Source organism: Anguilla rostrata, chromosome 6, assembly GCF_018555375.3.
Source record: "Anguilla rostrata isolate EN2019 chromosome 6, ASM1855537v3, whole genome shotgun sequence".
Classification (NCBI taxonomy): domain Eukaryota; kingdom Metazoa; phylum Chordata; class Actinopteri; order Anguilliformes; family Anguillidae; genus Anguilla; species Anguilla rostrata.
In genome coordinates, this window is record NC_057938.1 from 46,510,336 (window position 1) to 46,531,104 (window position 20,769).

The following is a 20,769-nucleotide window of genomic DNA, read 5'->3' on the forward strand; positions in this document are numbered from 1 at the left end:
AAAAAAAAAAAAAGGCAGAACAATTCCTACACGAGTGCTGTGATAAGCAACTTCTGACTGCCGGCTAACCTGCAATAAAACAAAGATATCTGGTTGGTTCGGCTTGCAGTGAATCGTCAGCAGCTTCGGTTCCCTGCTCTGCATCGTCTTGCTCAACAGACCGTGGTCTGCCACCGAGGGGAGGGTGTCCGTAAGGGGACCACCGTCTAAAACTAAATTGTCCAGATGCAGGTGCTGGTTCTGGCATAGCTCAGCACTAAATTCATGTCGCTTGGACGTGCGTTCAAATGAAGCATGGCTTCCCGTCTGCTTTCTGAAGGCAGAGAATAACTACAGCGGAACTATAACCTTCCCCCACCCGCCAGGAATTCAGGGATGCAGATCTTCCAACATTAAAACGCACACACTGGGGCTATTCCCGTAAGACTGTATGCAAGAATTTAGTCAAGTGTAAGTGAAGAGAGAAGTATTTTCAAAAACTTTTTAAAACCATTTTATTATATTCCTTTGACACATTATTCTAATTGTCAAAAAGTTTTTACATAAAAAAGTAAAACTGGATTTAGGCACATTCATCTCAGAAACCACTGGGTAGAAAGCGGTATGTTGCTCCCTGATTCACAAATCAAGCATTCGTTTTGCCTCTTGAGGTCGCCTCAGAAATCTCTCAAAATACGCAGAAAGCATCGATTTCACACGCTGAATGGTTGGACATCCCCTTTGGCAGCTTGGATTGGTTCCCTTTGTTCCAAAATGTACTTGATCCGAGACCATAACTTGGTTCCAGGCAAGTAACACCTGTGTGTTTGCTCTTAATGAGAAATTCAATTTAAATTTCAATTTACCTACATTAAAAACTTGTTACGGAAGACTGGCTTAGAGAAATGCTTTGGGAGGTAAACTGGCCTCCATTTTATCCAGGAAGATAACAGAACTGAATTTTCCAGCTTGATCAGAAGTACATGGACAACTGACAACAAAATATTTTTTTTTTAAATCATGAATTAGACATAACGTGGAATTGTTTAGACTGCAGGGACAGAATGTCTTTTTTGAGTGAAACTTGCTAAACAGATACTCCACTATTAAAACATTATTGTATATAATATCTAGTGCATAACAACCATCTCTTAAGAGAATGAACATTGTAATTTCACTCTCAAACAACTAAACAACTGACAGATTAGAAGATGTACATATATATATATACTTTTTTGTCAAGTGAGGATCAGACATTTCTAAACTGCTGATTACAGAGAACACACAAGGTACAAAAGGTAATGAGGTAGGTCAGATGGAGGCCATTTTGGCACAATTAATTAGGAAAGGGCCTCAGGCAGACTAAAGGCCATTCCTAAAACTCACCTCATTCATTGGGTCTTATTTGCACTACAGCCAGATGTAACACAATAGACTATGCAGATTAGCATGTTGATGTTGCTTCCTCATTTCAGAGCATTGCGTTTAAATGTAAAGTGATCCTTTAGTTAATTTCCATAATACTGCAGGCATAATTACACCATTTGCTAATCAATCCCCAAATAGTGTAATTTGGCATTTGTCATCCTGTGTTTTTGATTAGTCTAATGAAATTAATCCATGGTTAAGGCTTTCTGATTAATTAAACCAGCAATTATACAGACAGCTGTATTTTACATTTATTTTTTCCCCCCCAATGGCGAATTCATCTGTAGATGCAGTTTACATTCAAACAGATGTGGGAGCTGGTGCTTTCATTTCAGGGGAACAGAATTTTCATTTGGAAGCACCTTCTCATCCTACTTGGCAGCGACCTGAGGCTGTTTGTTGTAATAGATTTACAGACCAGTCGACCACAAATCATATAATCTGAAATGCAAACGGCTCAGAGTTAAAATTGAAACAGGAGTACATAAAAGGAATACTGCAAAACATGAAATCACAGTAGTAATTAAGCCTATGATAAATGAAGGCAGGAAGGGGCCATCAGGGACATATATATCATTTTTGTGATTCTTAAATTTATAAGAGAAGATATAAGAACAAACAATCTTATGGAAAAAAAATATATAGAACACCATTTTATTACATGAAATTAAAATAGACACTTTCCTGAGCAAATTAGCATTTGAAATGTTTTATAGACACTAGGATTCCAACCTCCTGCAGATCATCACATACCTCTGTGCCCATTTAGAAAATGTCACAAGTAGCTGTAGCCCTTAATTTTATCCACTTAGAAGATTCTAATTTAAAAATTGCCGTTTAAGATACATTCAAAAACAAAACAGTTTAGGTAAAAGGAAGAAAAAAAATGTAACTCCATTCATCAACATATGGAGTAAGTATCTAAAAGTGTATATATAGCACCAGTGAGGAAAGTCAGGGGTAGTGGTACATTCCTAAAATAGTTTGGAGACCTGTGTTGTGTTGGTGGGGGTCTAGTCCTGATAAAGTTGCTCTCCTGACAATTCGTGGTGGATAGGCAAGGGCATATGCCTTTATCGGTGCTTTGATTTTGACACCATCTACAGAACAAAGGAGCACTCTTTAACAATGAAAAATAATAAATATTAAAGCACAAAAGATTGATCATGCATAAAATACTGTCTTTTAAAATACAGGTTGATTTAGGCTGCCATTTACACAAAGTATAAGACAAAAAGTAAACTAGATCTTACAAACCCACGCATTGTGAAATAAACAGCTAGTTTGTTCAACATATGCAAAGTTGTCAAGTGAACCCGCTTATTAAATCTTCGATTCACATTAAATTGTCCGAAAATAAATATTTACCTGATTACAACATACACATATCTATTTTAGTAGAACACATGCCAAACTGTAGCTTCCGTGAAAATTATTTCATACACAGGTCAGATGAATAAGACTTATTGAGCTATATGAGGAAGTTCACCAGTTCATCTCCCGTGTAAAATAACTTGCGTAAAGGGTTTTTACAATACCTATGACAATACAGACATGTAGCTTACGACAGTTGTGATCACCAGCCTAAATGTCAAGAGTGCGTAACGCTAAACGTGCACATGAAATCACGGACCCCATCCGAGGGGCTGATCAACAAGCATTATCAATCTTCATCAAAAGTTTGCTAAATAGCACAGCAGTGCTTCATTAAAAACACTGTACAGCCTCGCGTTCACCACAGTCAGCGAATCATTACGGCAAAGCTTAATTATCATCTTCCGTGGTTTGCACTTTGCAACCCCTCGTCTATAAAGCATGCCATAAGAAAGAATAAGACCGATCGGAGTACTTTATTTACGAAAACAACCCCGACATATAAAATGTCAACACATTAAATGGACGGAGGGAGAGCTCGGATCGCTTTCAAATTACCTCCGCGACGCGGTTTTAAACGTCTGTATTACATACCTGTGGTGTGTTTCGAATGTATTTAGAATACATACGCGACATAACTCAGAATAAATCAAATCGTACCCTAAACAAAGCCGTAACAAGAGTCTTGACAAACTTTCCAACTTTACCGACGTGCACACCTTGATGGGAACGTTTCCAACCAAACATTCTGTAACTTTCCTAGTCGTTCGAAACAGTAAAATGTTTATAAAACAACTAATAACTTACCAGCTGTGAATTGGGATCCGGCTCTGAGAATATGTAAACATAGCAGTAACAGATTGAGAGCGGTCGTATCCATGCTTGTTTATTGAGTTTTCAAAGTTTAAAAATTGTTTCGGTAGCTTTGGTTATTCCTGCCGATTCATGCGCTCCATTCTCACAGCTTTACTCTCGGCTACTTTGTTTCTCGGTGAGTGGAGAGAAGGTCCATGACGTCAGCTTTCTCTCCAATTCAAACGCCGCTGTTTGAAAACCTGCCTTTCCCTGGGAAAGAAAGCTCCCCCTGCTGTTACCAGGCCGCTACTTCAACTGGACGTTTTCTTTATTTTTAATAGGGTGCTTGTTCAGGAGGAATCAGTTTAGAGCAGGCGCTGTGAAGATCCCAATAATCTTTATACAATGCGAATGCGTGAATCTAATGATGTGTTGCCAGCCTATACACGTGGTATGAAGATCAGTGAATTTCTACAGCGTCTGCTTTGAGCTGATGTCCGTGAATGAGCAGATAATTTTCAGGTAGTTTAACTCTATTGAACCGTTAAAAGGGGGTTAACAGTCATGGATGAATGGGCTACGATTTTTAAACACTGTCTGAATTTGAAGTGATAGCAATATAGCACTGCCAATACAACTTACTGCTAATGTTATTTCCAACTGAACGGGCACTCACATATAGCATATTAATGTGCTAATCTAAACACTTAGATGGTGCTGAAAACGGTTGGGACAGTAACTATCCCGTCACTATAGGCTACGCTACCTTGCCCTCTACCAGCCGATGTTCCTGCGTTTTTGCATGCTGCAAGCGTACCGCGGCACTTCTCAAGCCTACAATCAAAAAGTAGGCTACTGCAAGTCACAAAGAAGAATGGATCTGTATTTTCGGACTGTGTGTGAACTTGAATTATACGATGAGAAATACAGTTTGTGTCTACGTGCGTGTACTGGGGAGTCTGTGCATGCCTCTGTGTTTTTGGGGGTGGTGAGTGTGCGTTTACGTGACTCATTTTATTACTGATAAGGCTGCGTGCATGTGGCTCATGACTCTTAGAAATGAGTACGACATATGAGCAAACATTATCATTTTGAAATTAGCCCGTTGCGAAATCCCACCAAGGGCTTCGTTGTAGCAATGCCTATTCAATTAGACAACTGTTACCGCATTTCGCAGGTTTAAACATCTATATGCTAGCCGTGTCTCAAACTAGTTCACCCGTTGGCTAGTCTACTCGTTTAGGTTCCGCAGCTCGTTAGCGGATAGGCATTCGGGTGCCCGTTCACATTCTTTATGAATAATTGTACAGCCTACGCAGCGATCACAAAAAAACTCAAAATAGACTATAAAGACCAAATTTGTTAAGTAGCCTATTTGTTTGCTTACACAGAGTGATCCTACATGTATTTGTATGTAACATGAATAAGCTACATTTAAAATATCCTACCTTAAGTTTTCAGTGAATTTGGAAATTTCGATATAAAGATAAGAACATCGGTTACAAAATCCAGTTCGTGATTATAATATGATAAAGTTTATAAAAAATTTTTTTTTCATATTTTAAGGTAATCATATTTTTTTTAATGAAAAATCATTACTACAACATTAATTAGACTAATACACCAATTTACGAAGGGTGTCAACTCTGTTTATCGCCATCATCAAATTAAATGAGATCAGGAAATAGGCTACTTCTTCGCCCTCTCTTGGATATTAAAAAATAAATAAAGTTGAGCTGGTAAACTGTTCACGAACAAAGAAACCCAAAAAAAAGAATAGACGCACGAAGTGTTCTTCACTGGTCCCTGTAACTTCAGGTGACGGACTAGGCTACAACTGCTGACCCTTCACCACCTATCTGTAGCAGCATCAGGCCTGTCTGATTCACACGAGAACAGATTTAAAATGGGAACCGTAGCATGACTTGATTTGACGTGGGCTTGTAATAATTATACACCACGGACGGCAAGCCTGTCGAAGGGTTATTAAAACATGCAGCCTTACACCAAACCGGCAAGGCGCTCGCTTGGGTAAGGGTTTGAGCTGTGGGCAGCGCTGCGGTGTAAACATTCCGAATCAAAGGCCTTGTCAGATCCGTAGCTGGAAGAAAAGTGGCCCGGGATTTATGTATTTATTTATTTATTTATTTGAAGGTGCCAATTTCATGTGTCAAAATGTTTGTACAACGCATTGTCAGTTCTCGCCTGGCAACACCTAGCAAATAACCCCAAGACTCATGCTCTCACATTCACAGAGTGTACCACGGGTGAGGGCAATACAGTTCTTTTCTACTGAAGACGGCAAAAAAACAACCCAAATACAACAAAGTGAATGTGTTAGTGCTGCTTAAGGCTACATGTTGGTCCTTCCTACTCTGAAAAGAGAGAGTAAAGAAATATAAACAAGCTCTTCAAACAGCCACTTTCTTAACAAGGACTGTGTGTATACAATTCCACAGGGCTAAAGGTAGAGCAGACTTATTAAAAGAGCTCATTTTCCCCGAGCAGTGTTTGGAAGACAGTAAAGGAAGGATAGTGTGGTGAAGTGATTTTAAGCAAAGAGGGGTCATCCACAGCTCTCGAGCAACGCGTTTACACAGATCGAACCAGGCCAAGCTGGTCCCTGCTGGAATTGCCAGCCATGGTTCAAAGACTATCATATATTACACTAATGTAAATACAGTGCAAGGTGTACTGTGAAAATGACATGGCCGATATGGAAAGATGAGTGTGTATTTATATACTGTAGCATGCTTTCATTTGGTCAGTGCTTTGAGACCTATGCTATATTTTGTGTTAGTCATTATTATTCTAATGCAATTAATGGCAGATGGAATATAGCGTAATCACCATGCCTTTATTAGTAGGGACAAAGTTCTTCATGTTTGATTTATATATATATATATATATATATATATAGAGAGAGAGAGAGAGAGAGCATCTCTGACTGTTTTTTTCTTCTTATTTCTCAGCTTTATAACAGCTTCCTTGACTTTCTTTGGCACAACTCTGGTCCTTATGCTGACAAACGCCAACAACAGACTCCAAAAGGAATCAACAGCGTAGAATCAAGACTAGATACAGAAAGCACTTGCAGTAAATAAGCAATTGAACACACCTGACTTATCAGAAACACCCATGAAGCCATTTGTCCCAAGCATTATGGTTATTTATACATGGAGAAACCAAAATGTATTATATACCATTACATAAAAGCTGAGAATTTGTACTGTAAACATTTGTGCATTGTTTGATTAAAATTTGATTTAAATTGTATTGTAAAAATGTCTTTGTGCCAAACATTATAGAGCTCACACACTCTCTCTCTGTCATACATATATATATATATATATACATATATATAATATTATACTACAAGACATGCAATCTTTTAATAGCTAATCTGTTGAGCTGTACATGTCAGGATATTGACCAAAACCCCTCTCTGGCAGCTTTGCAATTGACTAACACAACATCGCAACGCAGTTTGTTAACCCCCTGCCCGTGTAACCGGTCCATTAGCAGAGAGGTGATGAGGCCAGAGTTTCACAATCAGTTTCTCAGTCAGCCTGAATGCAGGAGAAACCTGGGCAAAGCCTCACTTGGGCCAAGGAGTCTGGTTTCAGCTTCAGGAGAAAGGGAATTTGTAAGAACTAGGGAACTATTAAAACCTACGATCCATCTCTCATTTACATGCTTCCAAATACATTAACTTGCATTATTAATTCCTATTTGTTATTAATTTTAAATGGTATGTGACCACAAGTAGCTGTGTCCCACTAGAAACACCTGGTAATTCAATATTTTCATAAAATGATTGACAATTTAAATATTAGGTGTATTAGGCATTATTACCGCCAGTTTAGCAGACTTTCTTATCCAGAACAACTTACAAAGCTTTTGCGTTTTTATGCAGCATTCACTTACAGTATATAGCTGTATATACACTGAAGGAATTCAGTTTAAGTGCTGTGCTTGAGGGTACATTGATAGAGTCCCGCCTCAGGACTGAACCTGTCACCTTTAGGCTACTAGCCCAGTTCCCAAATCATTACACTGCACTGCCGCCCATGTTAAATTTTACCCCAACTGGAAATGGAAAATAGCTGAGTTGTACCCTCTTATTAATGTAAGAAAAGATTATTTCAACCACAGACGTCAGGGGGAATTGGAACAAAATGTCTTCCTGGTTAGTATTTTATTTGGGAAAGGTGATTTGGATTACAGGGTGACATCAAATGAGCAAAGTAGCTGTAAAATAAGGTCTGTGGTAATTATTCATTATTTTGGATGATGATGATTATTATTATCATCATTATTATTATTAGTAGTAGTATCCATGTTAATATATAACAAAATGTAAATAGTTTTCATAATTGTGTGCACTACTGCTAAAATATTTTCTATTTTCTAAAAATAGCTCTGGGTGCCATTTGACTCCAGCTACAACATTAGTATACCAGCTAGATAAATGTCACCAACTGTCACCAGACATTAAAAAAATCTAATGCGTTCAAGTCATTTGACAAGGATGTAGATGCATGGTTCATTGGGGCATGTGTATTATTTGTTGTAATAATTTAAAAATCGAAACCATTGCAAGTTGTTCACAAGCAATGGAATTAATGTGTTGCCTTAGCTGTTAGATGAGATGTAAATTAAGCAAATGAAAAACTTCTGATTAATTTCCAAATATGTGTAATGTGTTCTCAGTGGGGAAAAAATAATTGAAAATCAGAACAGAAAATTGAAAGTATGTTGCTAAAAGCCAGTTTTTTTTTTCAATTTAATTCTTTTTTTCTCTCTCACACACATTTTCATTAACAGGGTATACATTCAGACCGTGCTAGAACTGTTGAAGGGTATTACAGCACACGGGTTCCACACGGATTAACTTGTGTTTGCACATCAGTGAGTAAATTTCTTTATGCAGGAGCAAGTTCACAGCTGCCTTACACAATGTTCCCTATCAGTTTGCATAAACAATGGGTGACTCACGCAGACCACACCTCTCTCATGTAATGAGATCAGGTTGTCATACGGTGGTACCATATGGTACTTTCCTTTTAATCCAGGCATAACCTGAATGCATTAAAGCAAAAATAAATTATTTTTTCAGTCTGCTGGCGATAATACCAATTGCCACATTTAATACTCCAAAACCCATACGCCAACTGTTGCTTGGTCTATTAAAAATGTATAAGTCTAAGCACTGAAAAGAACCAGGCTGAATATCCAGCAGCAGTGCACAAGTAGTTATGTCTACACACACCTGGTGCCTATGCAGAAATATCAGGTTCATTGTTGATCATTCAAAAAAATAAATAAAAAATGAGGTGATGCAGCTATTCAGCCACATGTTTTCTCAGACCTCTGATGACAAGAACTTTTATGTCACCGGAACATTTTCAGACAAAGGGTGCCACTTCAATGAGTCACCTTTCATTGGCACACTTAGTCTTCCTGTCATGGATTTTGTTTGTTCGGTAACATGGGCTCTGTTCTTTCTTAAATATAGGACAAACAGTACACGCTACGATTTTAGTCTCAGCAATTACGAATTTGCTTCAAATATTGTCAACAAAAAGCATTCTGAACCTCTCCAAGCACATAATGACTGAATAGACTTGATCTCATAATGAGGTGGAGGTGTATGCGAACTGTGGCAGTTGCATTGGCAAATACCTTGGAGAAGCAATTGTCTAGCTGCCTAACTGACAAGTCCAAAAATAGAGTTCCAAAAATGTAACTTGGATTTAGGTGCCAAGCTTATAAGAATGACTACCGTCGACCAATGAAAAATTACATTTCATTTCAAGTAATGTTTTAGCAATTGTTTCCTGCAAAAATATTCTTGCAGTACTATTGCTAAAGCCATAACATGGGAAGTATAAGGTAAGGAATGCACTGTACCATAAACAGTGGTGATTTTTATCACCTGTGTTTTGTTATATGAATGATTATTTGGTGGCATTGTTGGGCTTGGAAGCCATAGCCAAATCTCAAGAGCGCCTACAGTACTGACACCTTGGATTCAAAAGCCATGCGAAATGTCAGTCACTTTAAATAAGCATAATCACCTCATACAGTGTGGCTCGTATTAAATATCTAAAAAATGAACCAATACCAAACCATACTAGCTGTTTACATCATGTACTGACAACATTTCCAGCTGATGTGTATCCTTGTCAGGCCAATCAAACCAATTTGTGGCAGTTTATTTTAGCCCCCCATTGCATTATCAAAACATCTTGATTCTACACTGTTTCACATGTAGATATTATAGAGCATCCTTTTTAAAATTTCTGCGATCCATCATTTACCTTTCTCTGGCTATTTACACATATTCCGCATCCAGAGAGAATCAACAGTGCAGTAGCATTGGGTAGTGATCACAGTAGGGGTAGACTATTTATGATAGCTCCATATCTGCAGTAATTCGATTGAGTACTCTTACAGACAATGTCAGACAGTAACATTGTATGAATGATAAGCAGTGAACATCCGTCTATCCGATACCGTAACATTTGTTTTTCAACTGACTTGAATATTACGCCTAAGGCACAACTCGGGGAGTGAGAACAAAAGAAAACATGTCTTGCTAGTTTTTCTTCTGAAATTGACTCAGTTGCCACCATATACTACATTATATTTTGAGCTGAACCAACGCATTTGGAATACTTATACCTCCAAGATAGGTCTATTTATACCTTAAGACAGATGTTTTTGTTGTTGTTGTTGTTGACTTGTATCTGTCCAAGCAAACAGTTTAATTGCTGCTCACACATATTGCTTGATGAAATTGTACTTTAGCAGTACAAGAGGCCTTTTGAGTTGGGCCTTTCACTATGTGGCACCCAAGAGTACAAAGCACAAGGCACTGAATGAGTGGGACAGTCACATCAGACCAGTATGCTGCCAGCATCTTTGTCACTGTGCTTGTACGGTTTCTTTGTGAATGTGGCACGGTTGTGAAATCTTTGCAAAAAGCACACAAATAACCTAGTCTGTCTCTTTAAAAAATCTATTTGCATTTTAATTTAGAAAATGGTTCCAAGCGGGGATGCAAATTGATGTTAAAAAGTGCTAGCATAAAGAGCCAAAGTCAAATGAATGATATGCGCATGGTCAGGTCGCGGGTTGCCTGCCGTAAACAGATGCACACAAATTAATGTTCTCATAGGTTCGTACAAGAGTTTTTTTTTTTTAAAAGACAAGGTACTGCTTAGTAAACAAATTCAGGCACACAGTTACCTGCAGAATGTCACATGACCTTGTAGCATACGTATTTTATGCAGAGTATCAGGAAGTGCTACATTTCCTAGGCAGCCATAAACCTGTTAAACAAGTTTTGTCACCGTTTCTGCATACATTTACTGCGGCAAGTTCAGACAGTGCAGAGGTGGGAAACAGCTATGAAACATGATCAAATGTATTTTAAAAAACAAAATGTACATTGAGTTTTATTCAATAGAACCATTGAGGGAAAACGGTTGGAAACATAGTGATGACATCATAATCTAGCCTAAGAGGAGTGCTCACAATGTCATTTCATTAACAATGTGCTATAGGCTTATACTGAATTACATTCACTGTTACAGGGTTACATGCATTTGTTTGTTATTTTGCTATAGATTATGAGCTAGACACCATAAATGCTCACTGTATTATAGAACCTCAGTGAATATAACATACTTTATTATTATTATTATTATTATTATTCAGTCAAGACAACTCATATATTTAAATATTTTAATGAATATGCAAAGCAAATATTTGAGCTTGGTGCTGAAAGGATCAGAAAGTCTAGTACATAGAAGCAGATCCAAACAACAGGTGGAAGCTGGGGTGGTGGAGTCTGAGCAGCAGTTTGTAGAGCAATTGTCAGTGCAGCAATTGTTTGAGCAGCAGAGCATACAAAGAGGAGGTCTGACTCTTGGTTTAAAAAGGATTCCCCATTAGTGATGTGTGTGCGTGATTGGTTGAGTACGAGAACATGTGGTTGCTGAGGCAGGGCAATGGTTGACAGCAGCAAGAGGTTCCTAATTGAACTTTCTCTACATCCATTCATCTCCCATTTATTATTATTATTATTATTATTATGATGATGATGATGATGATGATTATTATTATTATTATCATTATTATTATTATTATGATGATGATGATGATGATGATGATGATGATTATTATTATTATTATGATTATTATGATTATTATTATTATTAATTTTTGCAAGGCTGCCATAGGTATGGCTTACTTGTCTTCACATGATGATCTAACTGCTGAAAGTGTAGCACAATGAATACTGAAGTGTACAGAAGCACTGCTCAAGTTCAAGCAAATGCCTCCAAGCTTATTGGACGGCGCTTCATCCTGCAGCAAGATAATTATTCCAAACACCTGCAAAAGCAACAAGAACTGAAAAAGTCATTCACCTGATCTGAATCCAACTGAACATGTGTTTCATATGCAGAGGAGAAAACCTAAGGTAACTAATCTCTGAAACAAACAAGAGCTGAAGAAGGCTGGCAGAGCAACACCAGAGGCTATGGGTCACAGACTTGCAGTCATTGCATGCAAACTAGGATATTCAACAAAGTACTAAACATGACTACTTTCATTTACATAACATTACTAAGTCCCAAACATTATGGTGCCCTGAAACGAGGTGGAGGCGGGGGTGGGGGTGCTGTCTAAAAAGTGATATAATTTCTACATGGTGAAACCAATGTGTATTTAAAAACCCTTACAAAAATCTGAGACTTTAATCACACAATAAAATTGTGTACTGAGCCAAATCAAGAAAGAAAAATATGCCTTTGTCCCAAACAAAATGGAACTAATTGTATGTGGCCTGTACTATGTTGGTTTATAATCACTTAAATTTCCACAGGTTTAACTTAGTGTGGATCCATTCCAGCAGAATCAGTCAGCTGCCTCTTTATCCTTACCCTGAAAGCCCATTGTTACTACAGAATACCAATAAAGGGCACTCAACATTTAATGGGGTCTAAATAAATGTAATGCATTTCAATGGTGTAGGAAGCATGAAACCAGGATGAAGCAAAGTTATTTTGCTGTTGTTGACTTCAATATTTGTTGTGCATTTCTTGTGGGTGTTTCGCCATGACTGATTGCTGCTGCTGTACTGAAATTAAAAACAATTTTAAGTTAGCAGCAGTGAAATTGCCAATAATAAGCATTCAAGTGAAAATGATAAATTAATATGAAAAACATTTAAATAAACCTGATCAAAATCCATTGAAGAGGTCCAAGCCAAAAGTACTTTCTCTCTATGTAACACATAGCATGGCATGCACTGGTCAAGAGAAGCACCATTGGGAACAGAAAATATTCAAAAGCCGTGGAATTTACAATTATCCTTCATTTTAAATTTTGCAATACAACTTGTATTGTATTCTGTTTCACCAGAATCGTTAATATTAAAATGATTGGTATGTGTTAATAAAATTTGTATACTTTTGTAGTAAAAATAAAATGTATACTTTTGTAGTAGTTAAGTCATTTGTCTATCACTGCCTTTTTAAATGAGTGGTTTTTGTATATGAATTGATGTGGTTGCACAATAGTTTGAGCTTCTCTGTGAATGAAGACAGAAGAATGATGGCTCACAAATCTAGACACATGATTTAATGACTGTGCTCCTATAGTACAAAATAAGCAGTCTGTGCTCAGTAGTTTATTTCAATGTTCACATAAATTGAACATCTCGTAGTTCTTTAACATTTTTCATTAAACATGTTCAATTTAACATAAAGGTCATGCATTCCCTGGTTGTTTCCCATTTTCAAATTAGTCTTATTAATTGTGGCCTGGCCCGGCATATTCTAGAAAGAAAAATCTATTAAATATCAGAAATATATGATTGATTACACTGGAACAGAAAAAAAAAATCCTGGCAAGCCTTCATATAAGTGATGCTACTGTTGTCATAAACTCCTGTGTCAGTACCTAGAGCAATACCTCACCACTGTAAAGGTTCTACGAGGAGTAAAGGATGAAAAAGAAAGAATATCTTAAGGGGTTGCAGTGCAATATAATAGTTAGGGAACTAGAATTGCTAGTGGCTTTGATTTTCAGTTAGGGGAAAACAATAAAATGTCCAATGTTAATTCAACACGTAATTAATAACATTTGATCCCACATTCCACAGTGGGACCAAATGTTATCTGTTTACAGTTGAATTCACACTGGACATTTTAGTGTGTACTTTGATTCTGTTAATATACCCAGCCAAATAAATGGAGTGTACATGTGAACAATGTAATCTGCATAAGTCACTCTGGATAAAAGTGTCTGCTACAATGTAAAACAACAAAATTGATAACAGAAAGGAATTAGCACAATAAAACCTGTTGCATCCTATGTTACTGTGATCCAAATAGCAATGGTTTTTTGTTGGTTTAATCACTGTAATTAAAGCAGTAAAATGTTTGATTTTATTACTCCCTCCTTCAGATGTAAATTCATTACTGTGAAGAATGATCTATCATGTCTAGAAATAATCTGCTGCCGCAAAACACTAGAAAAACTTTAATTATTAAAAACATAATTACTTCTCAGCAAATGAACCAGCTTTATTACTTTTTGTATGGATTTCTCGGCGCGCTGTTCTTATTTCTGGCACAAAGTGAATGATCCGTGTTCAGCATTGGCATTCTAGTGCGCAATAAATCATTACAAATACATTACAAATACTCTCCATTATGAGATGCATACAGCATTGAGCTTGTACTAAGCTTTTTCTATTTTTCCTATTTTGTCTAAGATATTCAAGAAATTCAGGAGAGTAAATGCTGGACTGACTTCCAGGGTACTGTAATGGTTTTCTTCATTAGGAGTCATGCAAGTGCATTACAATGAAAGTTTTAAGGAAGATGCTAATATATGGTCACACTTTAAATGAAATCTCATAAAGACTCTATAAAGCATATAATTACTTCATAAACATGACATAATGGCTTTTGTTAGCTAGACAGGCACTAATCATTCCACCTGTGTACACGGGGATTATGGGAAGGGAGACAGGGACCACAGAAAGAGTTGAGTCCTGAGCCTAAAAGACAATGTCAGAGAGACTATACAGAATCCATGTACGCTCTTTGATGTTAGGCCACAGTGGACGATGATTAAATATACAATCCAGAGTTAAGCTGGTCTGGACCTGAATCATTCAATACATAGCACGTTATTACACCTAATGCAACTGCAACTACACTATGCAATGTATTTATTCAGCTAAAGCACATTTTGGGAATATTTGTTGTGGACTAATATTATGACTTCATACAGATTCAAGTTTAAGTGTGTCACTGAAAATGAATGAAATCTATCATTCTGGTAAATGTATTGAATGATACTTTACAGATACAAAAGGAAGTTATAATGTTTTGACATCCGTCTTCTTTCAGTAACAAACATTGACCATAATGCCTGCATACCATCACAATGTACCATGATGGTGTTCTTTAGAATATCTAAACCATAGATAGAGATTCAACCAGTCAGTTCCTGCTATTACCAGCCATGCCAGTTCCCTTGCTTTTCTCTAGCCGTGGCCTTTTCATATTCCTATTTCTGGAGTAAAAACTCTTAAACCCTCTCAGATTCTCTTTGTTTTCAGGTCAGTGGGTTTCTTGCAGGCTGCTTATCGCCGCATGATCATGTCCATTCCTTTAGCTGCACTCAACCTGAACAAAAGGGGAAAAATCATAAATGGAATACACATGATGGCTAATTGAGTTTGATTATGGAAAAGTGCAGTAGAGCTCCGACTTTGATATTTTTCAAAGAAAATTAGACATTTTTATTAGACTGAATGGTTGGATATAAGATTATATCAATTATGTTGTAGAAAAAAATTAAGATGGGAAATTTCAAGGTTAAGGAGCAATTTATTTAAATGTATTCTCTGGGAGGGGTGAGTTGTGCTATTTTTTGCTGTAACTGTACTTCTTACTTTTTTACCCTTTCAAAGACATAGATATTCTAACTGATGCAAGCAAGCAAAATATTTGGGACTGTGATGAAACGAATAGCTACATCATCATCTGTGAAACAATGTTTTTTTTATCAACTTCATATTCTTATTTTTGTGATTTTATTGAACTTTCTCATAAAAGTCACAGGATGATGAACCTGAAGCATTGCTCTAGGCAGTCAAAGAAATAATATTTATTCTCTGCACTCTGAGCTGGGGGTGTCACGCTGAGGAAAGTTGTTGGCTCTAGCTTTATTGATTTCTGTGACAATACAAGCATTGCGCTTCATGAACTAAGCTTTCATCATACATAATTGATTAAAAGGCATCACTTAGCTGCTGCAAAAATAAATACTGACTGTATAATCAAGGAACGTGAGGGATATAATTGCAGTGGAATTGCCTTGGTGCGATAAGGTTGGGCATAGTCTGCCTTTCTGCTCAAATCACATAGATGCGCATTTCCTAGGAGCCCTCACACATTTCCTGTAGGAACTGTGAATGGTTTAAGGTAGCTTTTGTTGCCTCCCCTAGGAAAATAATGTGTCCTTGAGAGTTCATTGTACCCACAGACCAGCTTGTTCATCGCTCTGTTCGTCCTCTTCCAGTACTTTAGTGTGAAGCTCAGGAGGACAATGTGCTAGTCACTGATTCATTTGGCCGAGGTTCTCATTGAAACAACTTTGGAATCCCTTTGGCACTGCAAGTGCCCAGATCTGTGCCTTAATCACAAACATAGACTACCTATAAATCACAAACATAGCACCTATACCTGGATCCGGTGATGGAGACTTGAGGCTTCATGAATCCCAGTAGAGGTAGCATATGTGTTATCGAAGATTCACAGATTTAAACCACAAATTTGAATCACAGCAGTTTCTACGGAGCAAAGACTTTTAATTGGTTCACATGAGTCACTGACATCACTGACAGCATGGCTGCCACATCTTTATTATGAGGGTTCCGTTGCCTCATTTCCTATTACTACCTGGATTTCTCAACCTGTCACGCCAAATAATACCAGATGTGCTGTTCTAAGTTGCCGATGAGGTGACCCTTCAGAGTGCCCGTCTGAAATTACTGTGCAAACCTACATGTGAATGAACATTGTAGAAAAGATCACAAAAACTGTTTGAAGCATAAATGTCTTGCTGTATCTCATTATTTTTCCCCATTCATTTCCTACTCCCTGTGTTAATATGAATTAATTCAGGTTTCTCATTTCCAATTATCTACCTTCAGTCTCACAAGAGCCTTCAAATGCCACTATGATTATGACTCCTGGTTTGTATAAGATAATGTCGTACAGGGAAATATATGATGTATAAAACACACACACGCATGCATGCATGCATGCACACACATGCACACACGCATGTACACATAGACACACACACAATAATAATATTTTCTGCCATGTTAAAAAAGGAACATATACATATGCATTTGTTATTTTTGATGACATATTTAATAATAATCATTTTATGGATCTAATAGTCAACCTTATTTTGAAACATATGTGAAAGAAAGCGAATGCCATATTGTGCATATGGGACTGCAATATTTAAAATATTCCTGCCAACTGGCAGGTCATTTTTCTAAGAAGGCACCAATTATTATAAGATTCCTATTTTATAAAAAAATAAATATAAAATAAAATAAAAACATCCTCTTGCAACATGATGAGCTGTGACAAAATGTCAGCTTGCTTATTGATTAAAAGGTTGGCAAGAGCTTTATATCCCAGAAAGTTGAAATCGCAATCCAATTACATAGGCATTTTAACTCTGCTAATTCCATTTGTGAACATAATTAGTTTGCCAGTGTTCATAACTAGATTACGATAAGGCTACACAGCCATGTTAATAAGATTTCTGCCTATTGCTGCCTTTCTTTATCAGATTGCTACTTCAGCAGATTAAAATATGTTTTCTTGTTATTTCTCAACATGGCAGACCTGACAAATATGATAAAACTAAACCCAGATTTAAAAAGCACTGTTCCTTCCACTGCTTGGCAAGTCATTACCTTATATAAAAAAGGCCACTGTAGAATCGGAAAGGAATTCAAATTTTTATTTTTTTGCAATAACCCGTTCTGTCAATTCTATTTCCGTTGCAAAAATCAGGGGAGAATTCCTTTCTTAATCTTGGCTTGAAATGCCAACTTGCCTATTCACATATGATTTCATAATCATTAACTAGGCCCACAATTATCTTCACCACAACCAGAATAGAAGCCAAATGAGTACCTGTCACATGAAAGGTGATAATAAAAAGCCCTTTAATGTTATGATTTAAAGTGTCATCTTTTTCCTTTCTCTTGCTCTTTGATTTTTCTCCTCGGGCTAATGAGGAATGGAGACAAAAGGTAAGACAAAAAAAAATCTACTTTTATGTGAATTGTTCCTAAGTAATCCAGATTTGGTAACATTCTTTGTTGTATGTATATTTGCACAAAATGTGATTGAGAATTTTATTTGTGCTGGAAGCGTCCTTTAAATTAAAGCCAGCCTATTGTCAATGTGTAATAACAAAAGAGCTAAATCACAAACAGGAAACTAAATGAAGAAATAGCTATGTTTAGCAGACTCTTTGGCACAAGTACTGTTGGTAGTATTCGCCATAATTTGCTGCATTGTTTGAAAGGAATAAATGATCATATTTCAGGCCACAAGAAGACATGTTCATGACTCCCTAAAAATGCACCATGTCCAGAGAAGGAAGATGTGAGCAACTATGGACAGTACTATTAATGGGTGATACCAATGCTAGACAGATTTAGATCAAAGTTGTAATCAATTTCATTTGGAAAAAAGTAAAATTAATGAGGTTTATTCTTTTTCATACTCAGAGGAACAGTGCAATAAACCTCTACAAAACACCAAGGCAGGCAGGTGTAGGTTACAATTCTCTTTGGGACTAGCATTCCAGTGCAACCTACTGAACCATACTTACTGAAGAGTCATGTAAGTGGATATTACCAGGGCCTATTTACAAACTACGGACACATTAACACGCCTCCCATCCCCAACACCACCACAATGGAATTAATCATACTAACTGATTTCTTCCTAATTGGATCCATATGGACTTAAAGCCCCTTTGTTCTGAGCAGGAATTAAAGTTGTTTCATGCTCAGCAATTTGCGATGAGGAAACCGGAGGAACACACTGGAGGCTTACTTCTGGGAGTCTTTGTTTCCACATCACAATGCATTCCTTGTTTATGTTCCACTTTATGCACTGGAAAAACTCTGCAGCCCACACTGCAAAGATACCAAAACATAAGCTTAATATACATATGCATGTGAAAAAAAACAATAATTAAAAAACATTTTAAGGTTCTTCGTTTGCATCAGTCTTCTTTGCGTTTGAAAATACACTTAATACATCACTGGAACCACCACTGCAGTCCCTGTAATTTTCTAGCAGTTGTTTATCTTTAATCTTTGTTTATGCACAATAAGGCTATTGAGTTTCACCATGATAAGAATTTGAATCAGGGCCTCCTCAATAGAGACAATTGTTCCTGTGAACACAGCACAGCATGTTTTCCTACAGCACAAAGGTGACAAACAGTCTAGCCCAATGCAACTATTGTTAGGCTTTAGGTGTCAGCTTCTTATGCCTCTTTCGGGATGTTTGTTCTTTTGTTCCCATCCCTTCATTAACCAGCAAATTGCCCTTTAGTGATGACACAGCACACTGACATACACATTCAGATTGCATGTATTATCCTTGACTTTCATGGCTTGTAAATTCTTAAAGTAAATACCTATCTCCACCCACAATGACCTACGTTTTTAATGCAAACCATTTTAAATGTCCATTTATATTATACTACTTTAATGGAGTCAATCAATTAATCCAAACAAAGGCTAGAAAAATATACCTTTTGTATAGCAAAAACACCTTCTGGAGTAGGCAAAGGAGTGTACGCATGAAATTCTGCAGTACCTAGCCGCAGAAATAGTTATTAGCTGCAGAAAAACAATTCCCTGGTCCCACTGCGGACAAAAGAAAATCTGACGTGGTAGAGGCATTGCTGATCTCAGTGATTCACCCAAGGAAACTGAATATGCAAATGCCACAGTCAACACAGGCTGAGCCCTAGTGTTTCCCGCGGATTCACAATATCACTTTCAAACCTCACTCAGCAGAATCCCCATTGAGACCTGGATTTACCCTCATCGCCATCCTAGAGGTAATACTGTGGTTAAGTTCTTTTATGCACCACTTTCATTCCATGCAGTTGATAAGCAGGGATTTTTTGGTTACTGTTATCGTTTGTGGCATAATATACAGTAAAAAAAAACCTTTCAGTTTATACTTTTATGAAGTGCTAAGTAATTACATACGCACTGTCCTCTCTCAGGTTTAGCACTACATAAACAAATAGTGAGCCCAAGAAAAGCAATTTCTTAAGGTGATAAAGCACCAACTAAACCCTCAAGACCGCTAATGAATCTGTATATAATACACGAGACTGAAGGGCTTAGAAATTCATTAAAGTGAAGCATTACCAGCCCATTAACATGGATGCACACGGCATGTGCATATCAGTCTCAGCTGGTTATGTGCACAGCAAACCCCCTGCAATAAGGCCATCCCCTCCTACACATTCAGAGGATAACTGCAGTGAGGTCACACCGTGGCACCGTCAGGCACTGACTGGCATCCTGATGCAGCGCCAGAGGCATCACACCATATGTCCTTTCCCTCACATTTTGACATCTGCTGCCACCAATATTTCTAATGACAAAATTGGCATGAAATGTGGCCGGTCCCAAAAAAAAAAAAAAGCAGTGTGTCACCCAAACAACTCGCACTAGATATTCTGCATCGCAGGTTGGCGACCTCAATTTCCCCCGTTAAGTACCGCACGTTTGTCAGCTTTCAAAAACCGGGGTCTCAACCCCTGTCGCGGGCGGCCGCTGAAGGTTGGGTAAGGTCGGGTGCGGGTTGGGCGGCGGCGCGGCGAGGCCAGTAGATGGGAGAGATAAGGCGGCGGATCCCTTCTGCCAGCATGCCCGCCTGCCCGCCTCCCCGGTCCCTTTCATTTCACCGCTAACAGAAAAAGAGAAGACAAAAAAATCCAATACCCGCAGAGTGACTGGCGAACCAAAGGGAGCCGCGCGGGGTTCAGGGCGCGGCTGAAAGACATCCTTTTATAAAAGGCCCCGACAAT

At 37.7% G+C, this 20,769-nt stretch overlaps 1 protein-coding gene across 8 annotated transcripts in view; it reads right to left on the reverse strand.

Moving 5' to 3' along the window:
* Nucleotides 1-3,804, reverse strand: part of ptprk (protein tyrosine phosphatase receptor type K) — a 133,343-nt gene extending 129,539 nt beyond the window's left edge. For 3 of the 8 annotated variants that reach the window (XM_064340037.1, XM_064340032.1, XM_064340030.1), the window contains exon 1: nt 3,589-3,803. In XM_064340037.1, coding sequence (XP_064196107.1) covers nt 3,589-3,661 — 73 coding nt within the window. In that variant the 5' untranslated portion in view covers nt 3,662-3,803. Of the gene's footprint in view, nt 1-3,588 lie in introns of all 8 variants that reach the window. The other 5 variants (XM_064340031.1, XM_064340029.1, XM_064340035.1 and 2 more) reach the window with 3 other exon arrangements.
* Between the last annotated feature and the right edge of the window lie 16,965 nt (nt 3,805-20,769).